Source organism: Carettochelys insculpta, chromosome 10, assembly GCF_033958435.1.
Source record: "Carettochelys insculpta isolate YL-2023 chromosome 10, ASM3395843v1, whole genome shotgun sequence".
NCBI lineage: Eukaryota > Metazoa > Chordata > Testudines > Carettochelyidae > Carettochelys > Carettochelys insculpta.
In genome coordinates this window covers 4,272,775-4,288,524 of record NC_134146.1, presented here as the reverse complement: position 1 = coordinate 4,288,524, position 15,750 = coordinate 4,272,775, and the positions used below count along the sequence as shown (strand labels likewise).

Sequence of the window (15,750 nt, the reverse complement as noted above, 5' to 3'; positions counted from 1 at the left end):
ACCGGGCACAACAGCTGCGGCAAGGAGTCCCTGCTCAGGTCCCCGCTCACGGAAAGCCGGGGGAAATCCCAGACTCCACACCTACCTCGCACATGAACACAACACGAGTGGATCGATACCGACCCAGACACGCTCCCTCTTCGGGGTGTCCCCTCTTCTGGCAGTTCAAATACGGTAACCCTAAAGTTAGGGCAGTTTAAATATTCATGCTCAAAACTCTGGGACATTTTACATGTCCCCACCTGATCCCATGTGCGACTCTGCCTGCAAACGTACACACAAACGCACACGCACACGCATTTGTGGTTGAATAGGCCCTACTTTCTTCTCCCCCATAATACTGGGAAGTCTTTTTTTTAAGCTCACCCTGCCAGAAATGGGGTTTTTAAGAAGGATTTGAAGCTAAGCTCAGAACTGGGGGCGTTTTGTTTCGGTTGCTCGTGCGTCACTATATTTTTGAAAATAACCCTCAGTAAAAATATCTTCTAACGTCCGGAAGTGCATGTAGCTGGCCTAGCGCAGCGGGGTCCCGATCCCTGGCTGGATGCCACAGAAGTCGCTGGCATTTCTCGGTCTGGGAATGCTGCGTTGCTGGACTTTGAGGGTGCGTAAAGCTTCCCAGCCCCAGGATGCCGGGCAACGCTGCACAGGTGGAAAAAGCAAGCGCCAAAGACGTGGCAATGCACTAGGGTCAGGGGAGCTCAGGCGAGATTACTAAGGGCCAAGTCCAAGCCGACAACTCGCTGTCGCTCCCTGGAAGCCCCAGAGATCATTTCCAGTGGAGCGAATGGAGCTGGCCCAGCCTGTCCTGGTGTTTGAGAGTGTGCAGGGGAAACAGGCAAACAGGAGCGTGAGCGGAGGACGTGTGGGGAGAACTCCCTGGAGTGCTCCTATGTGTGAGACCAGAATGCACACGTCCACAGCTGGGGAAGGGAGACCCTGGCTTGGTCAACAATAGAGCTTCCCAGTGCGGACACGGCCGTGGGCCGCCTCAGCCGCCAGTCACCGCACAGGAGATCTACAGCGAGGACCGGCTAGAGCAGCCGCCGAAGCGGGGAGGCGAATGGGGGGCAGACCTGGGCGTGCAGCAAGGCTGGGTGGCTGGAAACGGGCGCCAGATAAACCGTCTCTTGACTCATCTAAACGCTACTGCCCTGAACAGGGGAGGGAAGGGGATCTGCCAACCCCTGTGCACGGCAGTGTCGTTATGGGGGTCAGAGGGGGCCCCAGGCGGTACTGGCTCAGTGGGCCCGGGGAGGCTCGGGGAAGACGGAGCCGCACTGCACACACCCAGCACCCTGCGGAGAGCCCAGCGAGCAGGGAAGGTGCCTCTCCCGCCCCCCCCCCCCCCCGGTTTAGCCCTCCTCAGCATGTGCCAGCCTGGCACAATGGGCTCTTTGAGAAGGGGCAGCTGGCCCTAGAAATGCGCAGCTGGGGGAAAACCAAGCTCGTTTCCCGGGGCTGCCCACTCCGGGGTGCCAACTCCCAAACAAACCGCTGTTTCTCTGCCTGCCCGCGTGGCGGGGTGGGACGCTGCCAGGTTAACCCCTCGCCGCCTGCAACGGTGGTTCACGTCCCACCGGCTGGCAGCAGAGTCGGACGGCCTGAGGCAGTGGCCCTTTGCTCCTGCGCTGGAGTGGGGATGGCAAAGCATGGGACGAACCGCTGTGCACGAGAGAAGTCAGGGAGTTTAGCAACACCCCCACCCCCCGCAGCCTTTTCCCTGATCTCCGGGCAGAAGCCCCACCTGGTGCAGCCCTTAGCACCCACTGCGGCATCCACCTCACGCAAATCTGCCCCGGATAAACCGCCTCCCTTCTCGGAGGGGTTACGGTCCGGCTCCCCGCCTGCGCCTGCGCCTTCCGCCGGAACCCCCCAGGATTTGTTTGCTGCTCGCAGGCAGCAGCTGCTGGGGATCCCACCCCAGGAGGAGGACAGTGTCCAGGGTGGGCGTGACAGATCTAATGGGGAGGCTTGACGGGGGTCCACAGCTGGCCAGGGGAGCGGAGAGGAGAAGGGGGGCCAGGGCCAGGGGAGGAGGTTGGGTTGCTGTGGGGAGCAGAGGGGCCAGTGGAGGCAGCTGGAGATGGGGTGAGGCGGCCTGGCAGCAGGTGACCCTAGCTGCCGGGCTTTGCTCTGCCTGGCTGGCGTGGGCCCGGTCTGGCTGCTGGGGGCAACCTTGCTAAGCAGGAGACCTGGGGAACCGCCCTTGCTAAGCAGGAGAGGGGAACCCAGCCACACGGCCCAGGCCCCCCGCCCCACGCTGGGCCCACACGCTGGGCCCCCTCCCTTCCACCCACGCCCTCAGCCCCCTCCCTCCCACTCGCCCCCACCCCCTCCCTTCCTCCTGCGCCCCCAGCCCCCTCCCTTCCACCCATGCCCTCAGCCCCCTCCCTCCCACTAGCCCCCACCCCCTCCCTTCCTCCTGCGCCCCCAGCCCCCAGCCCCCTCCCTCCCACTCGCCCCCCACCCCTCCCTTCCACCCACGCCCCCAGCCCCCTGCCCCTCCCTCTCACTCGCCCCCCACCCCCTCCCTTCCACCCACGGCCCAAAAACCCACCCAGCCCCCTGCCCCCTCCCTCCCAGCCAGACCCCAAACACCCCCGCAGCCCCCTGCCCCTCCCTCCTTATCCCACCCACACCCTCAGCCCCTTCCCCCTCCCTCCTTCCCTCCCACAACCCCCCCATGCCCCCAGCCCCCTCCCTCCTTCCCTCTACTCACACCCCAGCCCCCTGCCCCCTCCCTCCCTCCTACACCCCACAGGTGCTCCCCAGCAGCCCCTCCCACACACTGATCCTTCCCCATTTTGGTGCCTCCCTGGGCCCCCAGAAGAGTTGCTCTGGCTTGGGGGAAGCCCTGCCCCTCAGCACGAGGGGAGGAGGCGTCTCCGGCAGGCCGCGGCGGTGAGGGTTCGGGGCTGGTGTTTGCTGCTTCTCACTCTTACATGGCTCAGTGCTAGCAGGGCACTGGCTGGCTGTGGGAGCGCCTGCTTTCCGAGCACTCCTGCGCGTGTGCTGTGCTGGCACTTGGCACCAGCCGGCCTCCGAGCGGCGCCGGAGCCAGGCCCAGAGCAGCGACACCAGGGCAGGGGCTTGGGAGGTTCTGGATGGTAGCAGAGGGGCTGGGGAGGGGGTTTTACCACCACTCTCCCACTCCAGGGCTGACTGGGTCCTTTTCTGCCTTCCACCCCTGTAGCCAGCTGCCCCGGGACCCCTCCTCCAGTAACTCAGCACCAGGTGCTCTGCTGGCCCAGCGGGTGCTCCTGGGACTGGTGTTCTTGTCTTGCTGCCGGGGCAGAGCTGCAGGACATTTCCTCACGCACCAGGGAGGAAAATTCCACGGCCGGAGGTAAAATCCACAGGCATGTCCCCAGCTGGGGACGTGCTGAATGCAGAGCGCTGCCTTTGGCTAACCCCGGCCTCTCCATCCCACACCCTCTGCTATCTACAGCACCTGTCAGTCCACCTCCCACCCGCCCCTGCAGAGCTGGATGTCACATGCCAGCCTGTTCCCCCCCTTGCAGGTCCCTCCCTGCGCAGCCTGTAATTCAGGGGCAGGCTACGCTCCGGGAGATCAGAGTCTCCCGGGATTTTCTTTTCTGGACACGAGTTAAAGTGCAAGCTGCGTGTCTTGCGTGTTCACATCCACGCCGGCCTTCGTGGCAACCGACCCGTTTCTTCCTGGCCCCCACGAAGACGTAATAAAAGGCTCATTTGTTCTGCGATAAGGGAAGCAGGAAGTTCCCCAAAGGGCACAGCACAGCCCCCCCACGTGAAATGTGAAAATCGACAGAGCGCTTGGCAACCGCCAGCAAGCAGCTCCCGCCTCCCCGCTCCCCTCATGAAAGGCTGTCTCCGTGTTGCCCAAAGGCGGCTGCGTGCGGACACAGCGTTTATAGAGGGGGACTGTTCCAGGCCCGCTCGCGAGGCCAGCTGCAAGGCACACACAGGAGTATTCTGTTCTGCAGCTGGCGGGAGTCTGGGCCAGCGACGGGTCAAAGCTCTCGAAAGAGAAGTCAGCTCGCAAATATCCAAACGGGACCAAACTATTTCCCTGCGCTGTCTCGTCCGTTCCCCAGCCCCATGCTGCAGATCAGGAGGTCTGCTCCTCAGCAGAAGCTCACGCCCATCACTCAGCTCCCTCCTGGCAGCCGGCAACCCAGCCATGTCACGCTCCAGCAGGGCATGGCGCTGCTCCTGGACCCAGCGGTCACAGAGCAAACCAAGCAGGACCACAGAGCCGCTTCCGGCAGAGAACCCCTCTGTCTGCAGACTCGTTACTGAGCCATCCCCATCGCGGAGCAAGAGGACAGGACAGTTGCCTGGGGAGATGCTGGAATATTTGCAAGGTGCAATTTCAGAACTAAGTTTTGCTATTTGTAATTTTCAGGGCACAGCACCCAGAGGGCCCCGTTCTGCTGGGTGCCGGGCCACTGGCGAGGAAGAAATGCCGCCTGCCGCAGAGTTTATTGGCTCCTTGTCGGGTGTAACAGTGGCGCGCTGCTAGAGATGTCTGCCTTGCTCTGAAATGGGTTAGTGAAACAACACCCGAGGTGGGGCTGCATGCGCAGGGGCCTGCACCAATGAGTAATGTTTTCAAGACTTAGGAGCCTGTAACTGGGTGTGGCTCACCCTCTTAATGATAACACCTGCAGCCCCCCAGACCACAGCACCCTCCCTCAGGCTATGGCCCTGTCCGAGTGCCCCCCAAGCTCTCTGGGGGTGCCTGAAGATGCAGGGAGCTGGCTAGGGAGGTGCCTAACTCCCATTTCCTTCCCAGGAGCAGCTGTCTGTCAGAGGTAGATTCGTTAGAGGGTAGAAAGAGAATCCAGAGGGACCTGGATAAATTGGAGGACTGGGCCAAAAGAAATCTGATGTGGTTCAATAAGGAGAAGTGTAGAGTCCTGCACTTGGGGTGGAAGAATCCCAATCATTGTTACAGGCTGGGGACCGACTGGCTCAGCAGCAGTACGATGGAAAGGGACCTATGGGTTATGGTGGATGAAAGGCTGGAGATGAGTAAACAGTGTGCCCTTGTAGCCAAGAAGGCTAATGGCACACGGGTGCATTAGGAGGAGCATTTCGAGCAGATCTAGGGAAGTAGTTATTCCTCTTTATTCAGCACTCGTGAGGCCACTTCTGGAATATTGTGTCGAGTTTTGGGCCCCCAGTATAAAAAGGATGTGGATGTGCTGGAGCAGGTTCAGCGAAGGGCAACAAAAATGATGAAGGGTCTGGAGCACAAGACCTATGAGGAAAGGCTGAGGGATTTGGGCTTGTTTAGTTTACAGAAGAGAAGACTTAGAGATGATTTAATAGCAGCCTTCAACTTCCTGAAGGGGAGCTCTAAAGAGGAGGGTGAGAAACTGTTCTCAGTGGTGTCCGATGGCAGAACAAGGAGCAATGGTCTGAAGTTAAAGAGGAAGAGGTGTGGGTTGGATATTAGGAAAACCACTTCCCCAGGCGGGTGGTGAGGCACTGGAATGCGCTCCCTAGAGAGGTGGTGGATTCTCCATCCCTTGAGGTTTTTAAGTCCTGGCTGGACAAGGTCCTGGCTGGATGACTTAGTGGGGGTTGATCCTGCTTTGAAGCAGGGGGCTGGACTAGATGACCTCCTGAGGTCCCTTCCAGCCCTAGGATTCTGTGAACATTGCTGATACCCCCCAGGGGTGAACAGCCGCCGTACGCTGGAGCTCACCTCGACCTCTAGGTAGTCGTGGAGCTTCTTGCAGGTAGCAGCAAAAGTTTCCGTTGTGCCAAATTCAAAGTACCACAGCTTGTTCTTCATCCTGAGGCAGGGAGCACAAAGAGAGGGGGCCAGGCATGAGACACACGGCTGCTTCCCACCCCCGGGCGGTTCACCAGCCCCTGGGGCTGAGATCCTGCCCGCAGGCCCAAGGGGAGGCGGGTCACTGACCAGCCAAGGTGACACACACGCGCTGCCCTGAGACAAAGGCCCGCGGGCAGGAGGCTGTGTTCCCTGGGAGCTGAGCGCTCCATCCAGGAGAGAGTCAGGTGTTGCCCAGCTGGGCAGCGCAGCGCCCACAACCGGCCCTGCGCATTTCTCCCGGTGGTGCACATCCCTCCGCGCACACACCAAAATTTATTCCACACACGGATGGAGAAAATTCGAGGGCACGTGGGCTGTCAGGGCAGCTGGCGAGGCCCACGCAGAGATGGTTCTGTGGCCCTGCCTTCACGCCGGCGAGGGGAGAGCCAGGAGCCCTACCCACCCCTGGGCTGTCACCCCGGTGGCAGGGAGACTCAGCTGGCCCCTAGGCGGTGTCTCCCCAGTCCCGCACAGGCTCTGGGCGCAGGGGTTTGAGTGTTGGGAGGACAGGATGGGGAAGCGGCTGGGGACAGGCAGAGGCAGCAGGTAAATTGGGGCTAATCTGCAACCAAATCAATCAGGGAAAGAGCTGGGCCGGCCATGGGAGAATGCCGAGGCACGGAAATCAGACCGCCTGGGGAAGAGGGGCTGGTTTCCATCATGCTGTGACGGGACCCAGGTCGAGTTCTGACAGGCCCCCTGCCTCTACCCTTGGCAGCCCCCCTGGGATTCCGACAGAGATGGCAGCGCTCTGGGAGGTGAGTGTGTGGGGCAGGGAGCCAGAGCACACGATGAGCAGAAACGTGGGGAAATCATAAGTGCACCAAACCTCTGAGGGCCAAGGCTCCCAGCTCCCAGGAGCACGCTGCCACCGAAGCCCTAGCCAGCTGGATGGCGCGCTGCCTGAACCGAGACTGGCCCAATGCCCTGCGTCCTCCCGCCCAGCTCCAGGGCCTCCAAGCTGGGCTGGGGCAACGCTGGCGCCCGCATCGCGCCATAGCAGCCCCAGAGAGGTTTACCTGCTGTTGAATTTCTCAGGGTGCTTCTCTCTCATCACATGGAATCGGTGCGCGATGGACGCGTCCTGCGGAGAGAGGGAAGGCAGGGACACGTGAGCGGCCTTCCGGGACAGGCTGGGTGACAGAAGAGAGGCATTTCCGGAAGAGAAAGGAACGTAACACGGACTCGCCAAGAGCTGAGATGCAGGCAAGTAGCTGTCACCTCTGTAGCCAGGACAGCAGCTCCTGGGGCTGACACCTGCTGCAGAAATTTACTCTGGGCTGGGACTGATGCCATCAGCCCCAGTGAGGACTTGACTCAACTGCCAAATGTCAGCCGTGTGGTGAGCGGTGCGCCGCGCCCAGTGCATAGTGAAGTCCTACCCCCCCCAGGTCCCTCGGGAGAGTCTCAGACCCTGCCCAAGGGGCCTCTTCTTCTGAGCCGTCCGAGCCTCTGCTGCTCCGCACCTGCCTGGAGAGCGGGCTGGCCATGCTGTCTGGCCCCTGCAGCAGAGGGCTTTAGAGATGGGGATGGGGCGGTCCCACAGGGCCAGCCTGGACACAACCAGGTAGCCACACAGGTGTCTTCCCCGCCGTGGCGCGCAGCCGCCACTCCCGCAACGGCCGGCGGGGACGGGCGGTGCAGGGCCGTGGCTCACCGGCAAACCCGTGCAGGGCACACCGGGCCTGCAAGGCAGAGCTGGCTCAGGGGGGTGCCAGGCCTGGGACGCCTCAACTCCTCCCTGCTGGCCCAGCTCCCCCCACGCCTGTGGCTGGGGCATTCCCAGGGGGTCTGGCTCTGGCAGAGGGGCGCTGCCCGGCCTGGCCTTGCCCAGGCACTCCCCAGGCCCCTGAGCCCGCTGGCGGGTGCACGGGCAGGCTCCTAATAATCCCTCCCACCGCCCTGGGCCCCCCACGTCCGGGCGGCCGCCCAGAACCCTCCTGCGATGGGCTGGGTCCTGCCAGCTGTACCACGCCGCCACGGGGCTCCGCTAAGCCCGCGTCGCCTGCCGGCCCAAGGCACCACCCCGCAGCCAGCTGGGCCCGGCCCGGCCCGACCCGCTCACCACGCCGATGGAGAAGTAGTTGTTGATGATGCTGGAGGGGACGGGGTCGCCGCTCTCCGCCTTGTCGCCGGGGACGATGTCGATGTGCCAGCGGTCCAGCAGCACCTCCGTGCTGTGCTCGACGTCCTTCAGCACCTTCAGCAGGCTGCTCCCTTCGTAACCTGGGCGGGACAGGGGGTGGCTCTCAGCGCCGGGCAGCCCCGCCGGCGAGGGGGCAGTGGGAGACGGGCAGCCAGGGCCTGGCAGTGACCAGCTGGGTCACTGGGAGGGACTCAGCAGGCCCGGGGGGCAGGGCAAGAAGGGGAAGTTGGGGGTAACCAGGAATGGGAAGTGGGGTCACCAACAGCACCACAGGCATTTCCCAGCGCGTGGCGCAGAGCCAGGCCTCAGGGGAAAGGCGCCAAATTCTGAGCAGCGGGGACACCGCACACTTCGCAGCCATCACTGGAGGCAGGGCAGAGGGGTTGGGTGGAGAGGTCACTGGCAGAGGGGAGTTGAGTGGAGGGGTGACTGGGAGAGGGGGGTTAGGCTGAGGGGTCACCGGCAGAGGGGGGTTGGGGGGAGGGGTCACTGGCAGAGGGGTTAGGCTGAGGGGTCACTGGCACAGGGTTGGGCTGAGGGGGTCACTGGTAGAGGGGTTGGGCAGAGGGGGTCACTTGCAGAGGGGGGCTGGGCTGAGGGGTCACTGGCAGAGGTGTGTTGAGGGGTCACTGGCAGAAAGGGGTTGGGTTGAGGGGGTCACTGGCAGAGGGTGGTTGGGCAGAGGGGTCACTGGCACAGAGGGGGTGGGTGGAGGGGGTCACTGGCAGAGGTGTGTTGAGGGGTCACTGGCAGAAGGGGGTTGGGTTGAGGGGGTCACTGGCAGAGGGTGGTTGGGCAGAGGGGTCACTGGCACAGAGGGGGTGGGCGGAGGGGGTCACTGGCAGAGTGGTTGGGCTGAGGGGTCACTGGCAGAGGGGGGTCACGGGCAAAGCGGGTAACTGGCAAAGTGGGGTTGGGCAGACGGGGTCACTGGCGGAGGGGTCCCTGGCAGAGGGGGTCACTGGCAGATGGGGTTGGGCGGAGGGGTCACTGGCAGAGAGAGGTTGGGCAGAGGGGGTCACTGGCAGAGGGGATTGGGCAGAAGGGGTCACTGGCAGAGAGAGGTTGGGTGGAGGGGTCACTGGCAGAGGGGGTCACTGGCAGATGGGGTTGGGCGGAGGGGTCACTGGCAGAGAGAGGTTGGGCAGAGGGGGTCACTGGCAGAGGGGGTCACTGGCAGAGGGGATTGGGCGGAGGGGTCACTGGCAGAGGGGGGTTGGGCAGAGGGGGTGACTGGCAGATGGGGTTGGGCGGAGGGGTCACTGGCAGAGGGGGTTGGGCAGAGGGGTCACTGGCAGAGGGGGTCACTGGCAGATGGGGTTGGGCGGAGGGGTCACTGGCAGAGAGAGGTTGGGTGGAGGGGTCACTGGCAGATGGGGTTGGGCGGAGGGGGTCACTGGCAGAGGGGGTTGGGTGGGGGGGTCACTGGCAGAGGGGGGTTGGGCAGAGGGGGTCACTGGCAGAGGGGGTTGGGTGGAGGGGGTCACTGGCAGAGGGGGGTTGGGCAGAGGGGGTCACTGGCAGAGGGGGTTGGGCGGAGGGGGTCACTGGCAGAGAGAGGTTGGGTGGAGGGGTCACTGGCAGATGGGGTTGGGCGGAGGGGGTCACTGGCAGATGGGATTGGGCGGAGGGGTCACTGGCAGAGAGAGGTTGGGTGGAGGGGTCACTGGCAGAGAGAGGTTGGGCGGAGGGGTCACTGGCAGAGGGGATTGGGCGGAGGGGGTCACTAGCAGAGAGAGGTTGGGTGGAGGGGTCACTGGCAGAGGGGATTGGGCGGAGGGGTCACTGGCAGATGGGGTTGGGCGGAGGGGTCACTAGCAGAGAGAGGTTGGGCGGAGGGGTCACTGGCAGAGAGAGGTTGGGCAGAGGGGGTCACTGGCAGAGGGGATTGGGCAGAGGGGTCACTGGCAGATGGGGTTGGGCGGAGGGGTCACTAGCAGAGAGAGGTTGGGCGGAGGGGTCACTGGCAGAGGGGATTGGGCGGAGGGGTCACTGGCAGATGGGGTTGGGCGGAGGGGTCACTAGCAGAGAGAGGTTGGGCGGAGGGGTCACTGGCAGAGAGAGGTTGGGCAGAGGGGGTCACTGGCAGAGGGGATTGGGCAGAGGGGTCACTGGCAGATGGGGTTGGGCAGAGGGGGTCACTAGCAGAGAGAGGTTGGGTGGAGGGGTCACTGGCAGAGGGGATTGGGCGGAGGGGTCACTGGCAGAGAGAGGTTGGGCGGAGGGGTCACTGGCAGATGGGATTGGGCGGAGGGGTCACTGGCAGAGAGAGGTTGGGCGGAGGGGTCACTGGCAGAGGGGATTGGGCAGAGGGGGTCACTAGCAGAGAGAGGTTGGGTGGAGGGGTCACTGGCAGAGGGGATTGGGCGGAGGGGTCACTAGCAGAGAGAGGTTGGGCGGAGGGGTCACTGGCAGAGGGGATTGGGCGGAGGGGTCACTGGCAGAGAGAGGTTGGGCGGAGGGGGTCACTGGCAGAGGGGATTGGGCAGAGGGGTCACTGGCAGATGGGGTTGGGCGGAGGGGTCACTGGCAGAGGGGATTGGGCAGAGGGGTCACTGGCAGATGGGGTTGGGCGGAGGGGTCACCGGCAGAGGGGGTCACTGGCAGAGGGGATTGGGCAGAGGGGTCACTGGCAGAGAGAGGTTGGGTGGAGGGGTCACTGGCAGAGAGAGGTTGGGCAGAGGGGGTCACTGGCAGAGGGGATTGGGCAGAGGGGTCACTAGCAGAGGGGGGTTGGGCAGAGGGGATCACTGGCAGATGGGGTTGGGCAGAGGGGGTCACTGGCAGAGGGGGTTGGGCAGAGGGGTCACTGGCAGATGGGGTTGGGCGGAGGGGTCACTGGCAGAGAGAGGTTGGGCGGAGGGGTCACTGGCAGATGGGATTGGGTGGAGGGGTCACTGGCAGAGAGAGGTTGGGCGGAGGGGTCACTGGCAGAGGGGGGTTGGGCAGAGGGGTCACTGGCAGATGGGGTTGGGCGGAGGGGATCACTGGCAGGTCGGAGGGAGAGGAGTCAGGGGCCACCCGGCCCCGAGGAGCTCCCAGCCCCAGCTGGCAAGGCCGTGGCAGGAGACCGGAAGGGCTGTTCCTCATGGGAAGTGAGGCCTGGAGTGACCCGGCCGAGGGCTTCCAGGGTTGGGCTTGGAGCAGAGCCTGGCTGCCCAAATCCCCCCCCAGTGTCAACACCAGCCAGAAGAGCTGGAGGCGGGAGAAGGAAAATCGGGGCTGTCGGAGTCGGAAGCAGGTCCCTCTGTGTCCTCCGGCTCCGCTCAGAAGAGCCAGGCAGTGGCGGAGCCCAGCCACCCCCTGCGGATGGGCCTCTCGGTGACCCACACAAACAGAGCCAGGGCTGAGAGCCCATCGCACCCTCCTACACGGAGATGATTGTATGCGGACGTGGGTCCTGCTCCTCCGGCCCTGGGACCTCCCTCAGCGGGGGTGTTAAGAGCAGGTGAGGCAGACGCCTGACAGGGACGGGCTGGAGAGCGCTTGGTCCTGCCCTGAGTGCTGGGCTGGCCCGGTGACCGCTCGAGGGCCCTGCCCGGTCCCCGATGCTCTGATTCCTCTGCTGGCATGCTGAGGAAGCAGGGTGGTGGGCTGAGAAACCCGCCCCCACGCTGTCAGAAAGCCAGTTGTCAGGCTATTTCCGGGAGAGGCCGGGACCATGCCGTGCAACGTGACGCGTGCAGCGGTGATGGAGAGAACGCCTTCTTCCTAGCCCCTATTTATAGAGACAGCGGCGGAGGCGCACGAGGAAAATGAGACCAGGCCCCAAGGAGCTCACCCCCCCCACAATGAGACCGGCTGTGAGATGACAGAATGAGGACAGCTCCCTGCTCTTCTGTGATGCAGTTCCTCCACTGAGCCCACAGGATGGCAGTGCCGGTATGCCCATTTTGCAGATGGGAAAACTGAGGCACGGAGTATTAAGTGTCTCACGTCAGTTCACCCTGCAGCAAAGCCAGGAATCGAATCCAGGCCCTGTGTCCTACTCCAGTGCTCCGCCCACTAGGCCACACGGCCCTCCCCCACAGAGACGGAGGGGCCTTTGACAGTGCAGCTCCAGCAGATCAGCTGTGTGCCCAGGAGAGAACAGGAATCACTCGCTAGGATACCTGTTCAGCCTGATGCCGCTGGATTGGCCTCTTTCCCCAGCACTGCCAGCAAGCCAGTAGCTAAGTCCTTGTGCATGAGGCCGGCAGGGTGGGGGGCTTCCCCACGTGTCAGTGGGTGTGGGAGGGGACAGTTTGCCCCCTGGAGGCTCAGCATGTGGCCCCCCAGGCCGTGCAGGGCCCTGTTCTGTGGTGTCTGGAAGCCTCACCTCCTCCCCAGCGCAGGCACCTGGCCAGGTCGTTGCCGGTTCCCAGCGGCAGGATGGCCACCGGCGGGTGCTTCAGCAAGCTTGCCTTGTCTGCAACGCAAAGGGAGAAGGCTGTTAGCCGAGACACAAGCCGGCAGCTGCGCGCCTGAGCCCCTCTCCTGTTCGCCACCGCACGGGCCTGCCCGGCGAGCGCTGAGGGGCAGGCTCGCCCCCCTGGCAAAACCCAGAGCGCAGGGCTGCGGGTTCCAGGGAGAGCCTGCACCAGCAGGGAAACAGGGCACAAGTGAGGCCGAACACAGGGCAGCAAAAGAAGCTCACAGCTGAGCTCCAGGGCGCCCTCCAACTTTCTCCATCTATGAGCGGAATAAAGTTTACGTGCACCGAGGCCTGTGCGGATGCGCACCGGCACTGGAAACCCAGGCTGCCAGCTGCAGGGCTCTCCTAACCAGCTGGGCGGCACCTGACTGCTGGGCCGCCACACAGGCGCTCGGCTTACAGGGAACACCGGTCTGCTCCTGCCACAGGGAGTCAGGCCCTGAAGCACCAACCCAGTGTCTCCCCGGGTTGTGGGCACAGCCGAGCCACAGTGGTGCAGCTGAGCAGGCCTTAGCTCTGGCCTCTGGGTGGCACACGCAGTGCCCGGGCACCCCTAGTTACCTATGCAGTCCAAGATCCAGCCAACCGTCCCGTCCCCGCCGCAGGCCAGCACCCGGAAGTGCGGGGTGTCGCGGAAGAAGTTCAGCCTGGAAAGTGGAAGCAGGAGGAGGGAGAATCAGAGGCCCCTGGGGGCAGTTTTCTGCCAGCAGGAGTGAGGGAGGGGAGGGAGAGGTAAGGACGGAGGGTGGGGGCAGGGCTGTCTATCGCCTCCATACCCAGGGGTTGGTCCCCCTCGGTCCAGGTTGTACACTTGTCTGGGGTTGAGCAGGTAGTGGAATTTCCGAAGGACCCTGTGGACATAAGAAACAGAAGGGAACAGGAAGACGGAAATGCTGGCTCCGCGCAGCCAGGGACCCACCCACAGGGCAAGGCTGGTCCGGGGCAGACCCCACTGCATGCACCCCAGCCGGTGCCTCCGGGGAGCAGAGAACGACGTACCTTTCTCCTTGTCTCCCCCCGCTCTTAGGGTTCACAAAGACCAGCAGAGGGTGGGTCCCAGGCCTGGGGGTGATCTGAAATACAAGCAGCAGAGCACGCCCCTGAGACCGCCATGAAAAGGCCGGCGGAGGGAGGGACTAAGCGGGCCGTGGGTGAGCAGGAGTCACAGGCCCTGGCGCAGACGCAGGGACAGGGCAGGATGTCCCATGTTCTCAGCAGGGGAGGAGAGAGCCTCCCACACACCCAGGCCCCAGCTGAGGACACGGCCCGCTGGCTCCGTCGCATGCCTCCAGGCCGGGCAGATGACGGGGACACACCAGGGCAGGGCCAGGTGGCTGCTCCGCTCTGCCCGCCGAGATTTTCCGCGCTGGCGATGTGCGTTGCTGTACACGCCTCGGGCCTGCTGTGCTGGGTGCTGCACGGACGCAGATCGAGGTGACAACCCCTGGCCGCCACCTGTGTCAGGTGGGAGGCACCAGAAGGACTCAAGAGCCCGGGGGAGCACTGAGATGGTGCTAGTGCCATACACGACTCTTCCCTGGCAGCTCCGAAACTCCAGCTCAGACCCAGCCGGTGAGGGGGGCCTAATGGGGGGACAGGATCCCCGAGCCTTGGAGTGCGACCCCGGCCGGCCGGCCGAGCGCGTGAACCCCGTCAGGACGTTGTCCCCGGCTGGCCTGGGCCCCACACGTCCCCCCGGGGGCTCCTCGCTCCTGGAGAACAGACGGCTCCGAGCCGCCCACCTGCAGGCCGTGCCCGTCCAGCGTGGCGCTGTTGAGTTTGAAGGCCTGGGCGGTGTCGTCTGGACAGGTGCCGGCTGGGGAATCGCCGTCGGGTCTCCGGGGGTGGGACTGCCTGTCCTGCGGGAAGCAAACAGAGGGACGGAGTCCGACAGGCAGATGAGGAGCCGTGTGCAGGTGTGTCCGGCGCCAGCCTCCAGGTGGGTCGGGCAGAGAGGGGTTCCCAGTGCCACCATGGGCTGCATGCGGCACCCCGGCCTCTGCTTGGGCTCACTCCAGCAGCACCGACCCCTGCAGAGCAGCACCCAAGCCAGGCCCAGCCGGGGCGCTGGTCTGCTGCCTGGATGCCCCACGGCACAGCGGGCTGGAACTGGGCCTATGGGAGACAGCCGCGTGCACAGGGGCAGCGGATGCCATAGGAGCCATACAGGAGGGGGCGGGGCCTGATGCAAGGTGGGGGCGGGGCCTGGGGCAAAGTGGAGGGTGGGGCCTGGGACAGAGCAGAGGGGCGGGGCCTGAGGCACAGCAGGGGTGGGGCCTGGATCAGACCGGGGCGGGGCCTGGGGAAAGCAGGGGTAGGCATGTGGGCGGTGCTGTGGGCAGAAGAGGGGCGAGGAACCAGCCCCTGCAGAAGCTTTGGCATGCGGTCCTGCTGAGCCGTGTGCCCGGCCAAGCTGCGCCGGCCCTTTGGAAAGCACGGTGGAGGCGGACGGCACAGGTCTCCGTGTCCGGTGAGGCCGGGGCCGACGCGGTTGTGAGGAGCTGTGCCCTCTTCACCGTCCGGCACCTGGCACGATACGGCCTTCGTGATAGTGGCGGTTGTACCCTTGCAAACCCACGCGGCCGGGCCGGGCAGAGTTAAGGTTATGCCTTGCAGGGTGCAGTGGTCTCAGGATAGGGCACTATGTCTGTTGCTAGGGGAAGGAGTGTGCTAAGGGGTGAGATGCTACCAGGCCGACATGTGTCCAGGGTCTCAGGCAGGGGCGACTACTGCCTTGAATGCCTTGCTCCCCGGGGCCGCAGGGTGGAGCTCGGCATCCGCCCCGGTTCGGGGGCACACTCCTGAGGGCGCGTGCATGCCCCTGGCCCCGACGGAGGCAGACGTACCAGAACCACCGGGCAGATGTCAGTGGGCAGCAAGATGTGGTCCCTGAGCTGCCCACCGTCACACTCTGGCTTCACATGGGAGGCACATTTGTTGTGAAGCTGGAGGAGGAGAGAGGAAGCAGCGTGAGTGTGTGACCACTGCACCGTCCTGCCCCGCCGGCCTCTTACCCTCCACCCGCTGTGGTCGGCTGGGGTGGTCAGAGTTAAGGTTATGCCGTATGTACCAAAGCCCCACGCAGTTCCAAGGGGCGCGCTCCAGGCTCTGTAACAGGGGCAGAGTCAGCTCCAGGTCAGCCATTGTTCAGCACCTGTGCTGGCCAGGGAGGGGGGTCCTACCCCCTACGAGAGCCCCTCCCTGAATTAGCTCTCCCCTGCTCCGGTTCCTGGAACCCTCTCGCCTCGGTCTGTCCCTGCGTCCCACCTCTTCCTCTCCAGAGCCAGCCCTGGCGGGAGAAACTAGGCCGTTTCTCAGCCTGCCGCTGCCCCCCGCAGCTCACGTCAATTTCCCCACGCG

The 15,750-nt window shown here is 64.1% G+C and overlaps 1 protein-coding gene across 9 annotated transcripts in view; it reads right to left on the bottom strand.

Annotated features, from left to right (window-relative positions):
• The window catches only part of DGKG (diacylglycerol kinase gamma), a 122,933-nt gene that overhangs the window by 17,873 nt on the left and 89,310 nt on the right, over positions 1-15,750 (bottom strand). For all 9 annotated transcript variants that reach the window (XM_075003756.1, XM_075003754.1, XM_075003749.1 and 6 more), the window contains 9 exons: positions 15,237-15,335; positions 14,133-14,249; positions 13,390-13,463; positions 13,167-13,241; positions 12,952-13,037; positions 12,295-12,384; positions 7,896-8,056; positions 6,850-6,914; positions 5,699-5,789 (listed from right to left, as the gene is read on the bottom strand). In XM_075003756.1, coding sequence (XP_074859857.1) covers positions 5,699-5,789; positions 6,850-6,914; positions 7,896-8,056; positions 12,295-12,384; positions 12,952-13,037; positions 13,167-13,241; positions 13,390-13,463; positions 14,133-14,249; positions 15,237-15,335 — 858 coding nt within the window. The remainder of the gene's footprint in view (positions 1-5,698; positions 5,790-6,849; positions 6,915-7,895; positions 8,057-12,294; positions 12,385-12,951; positions 13,038-13,166; positions 13,242-13,389; positions 13,464-14,132; positions 14,250-15,236; positions 15,336-15,750) is intronic.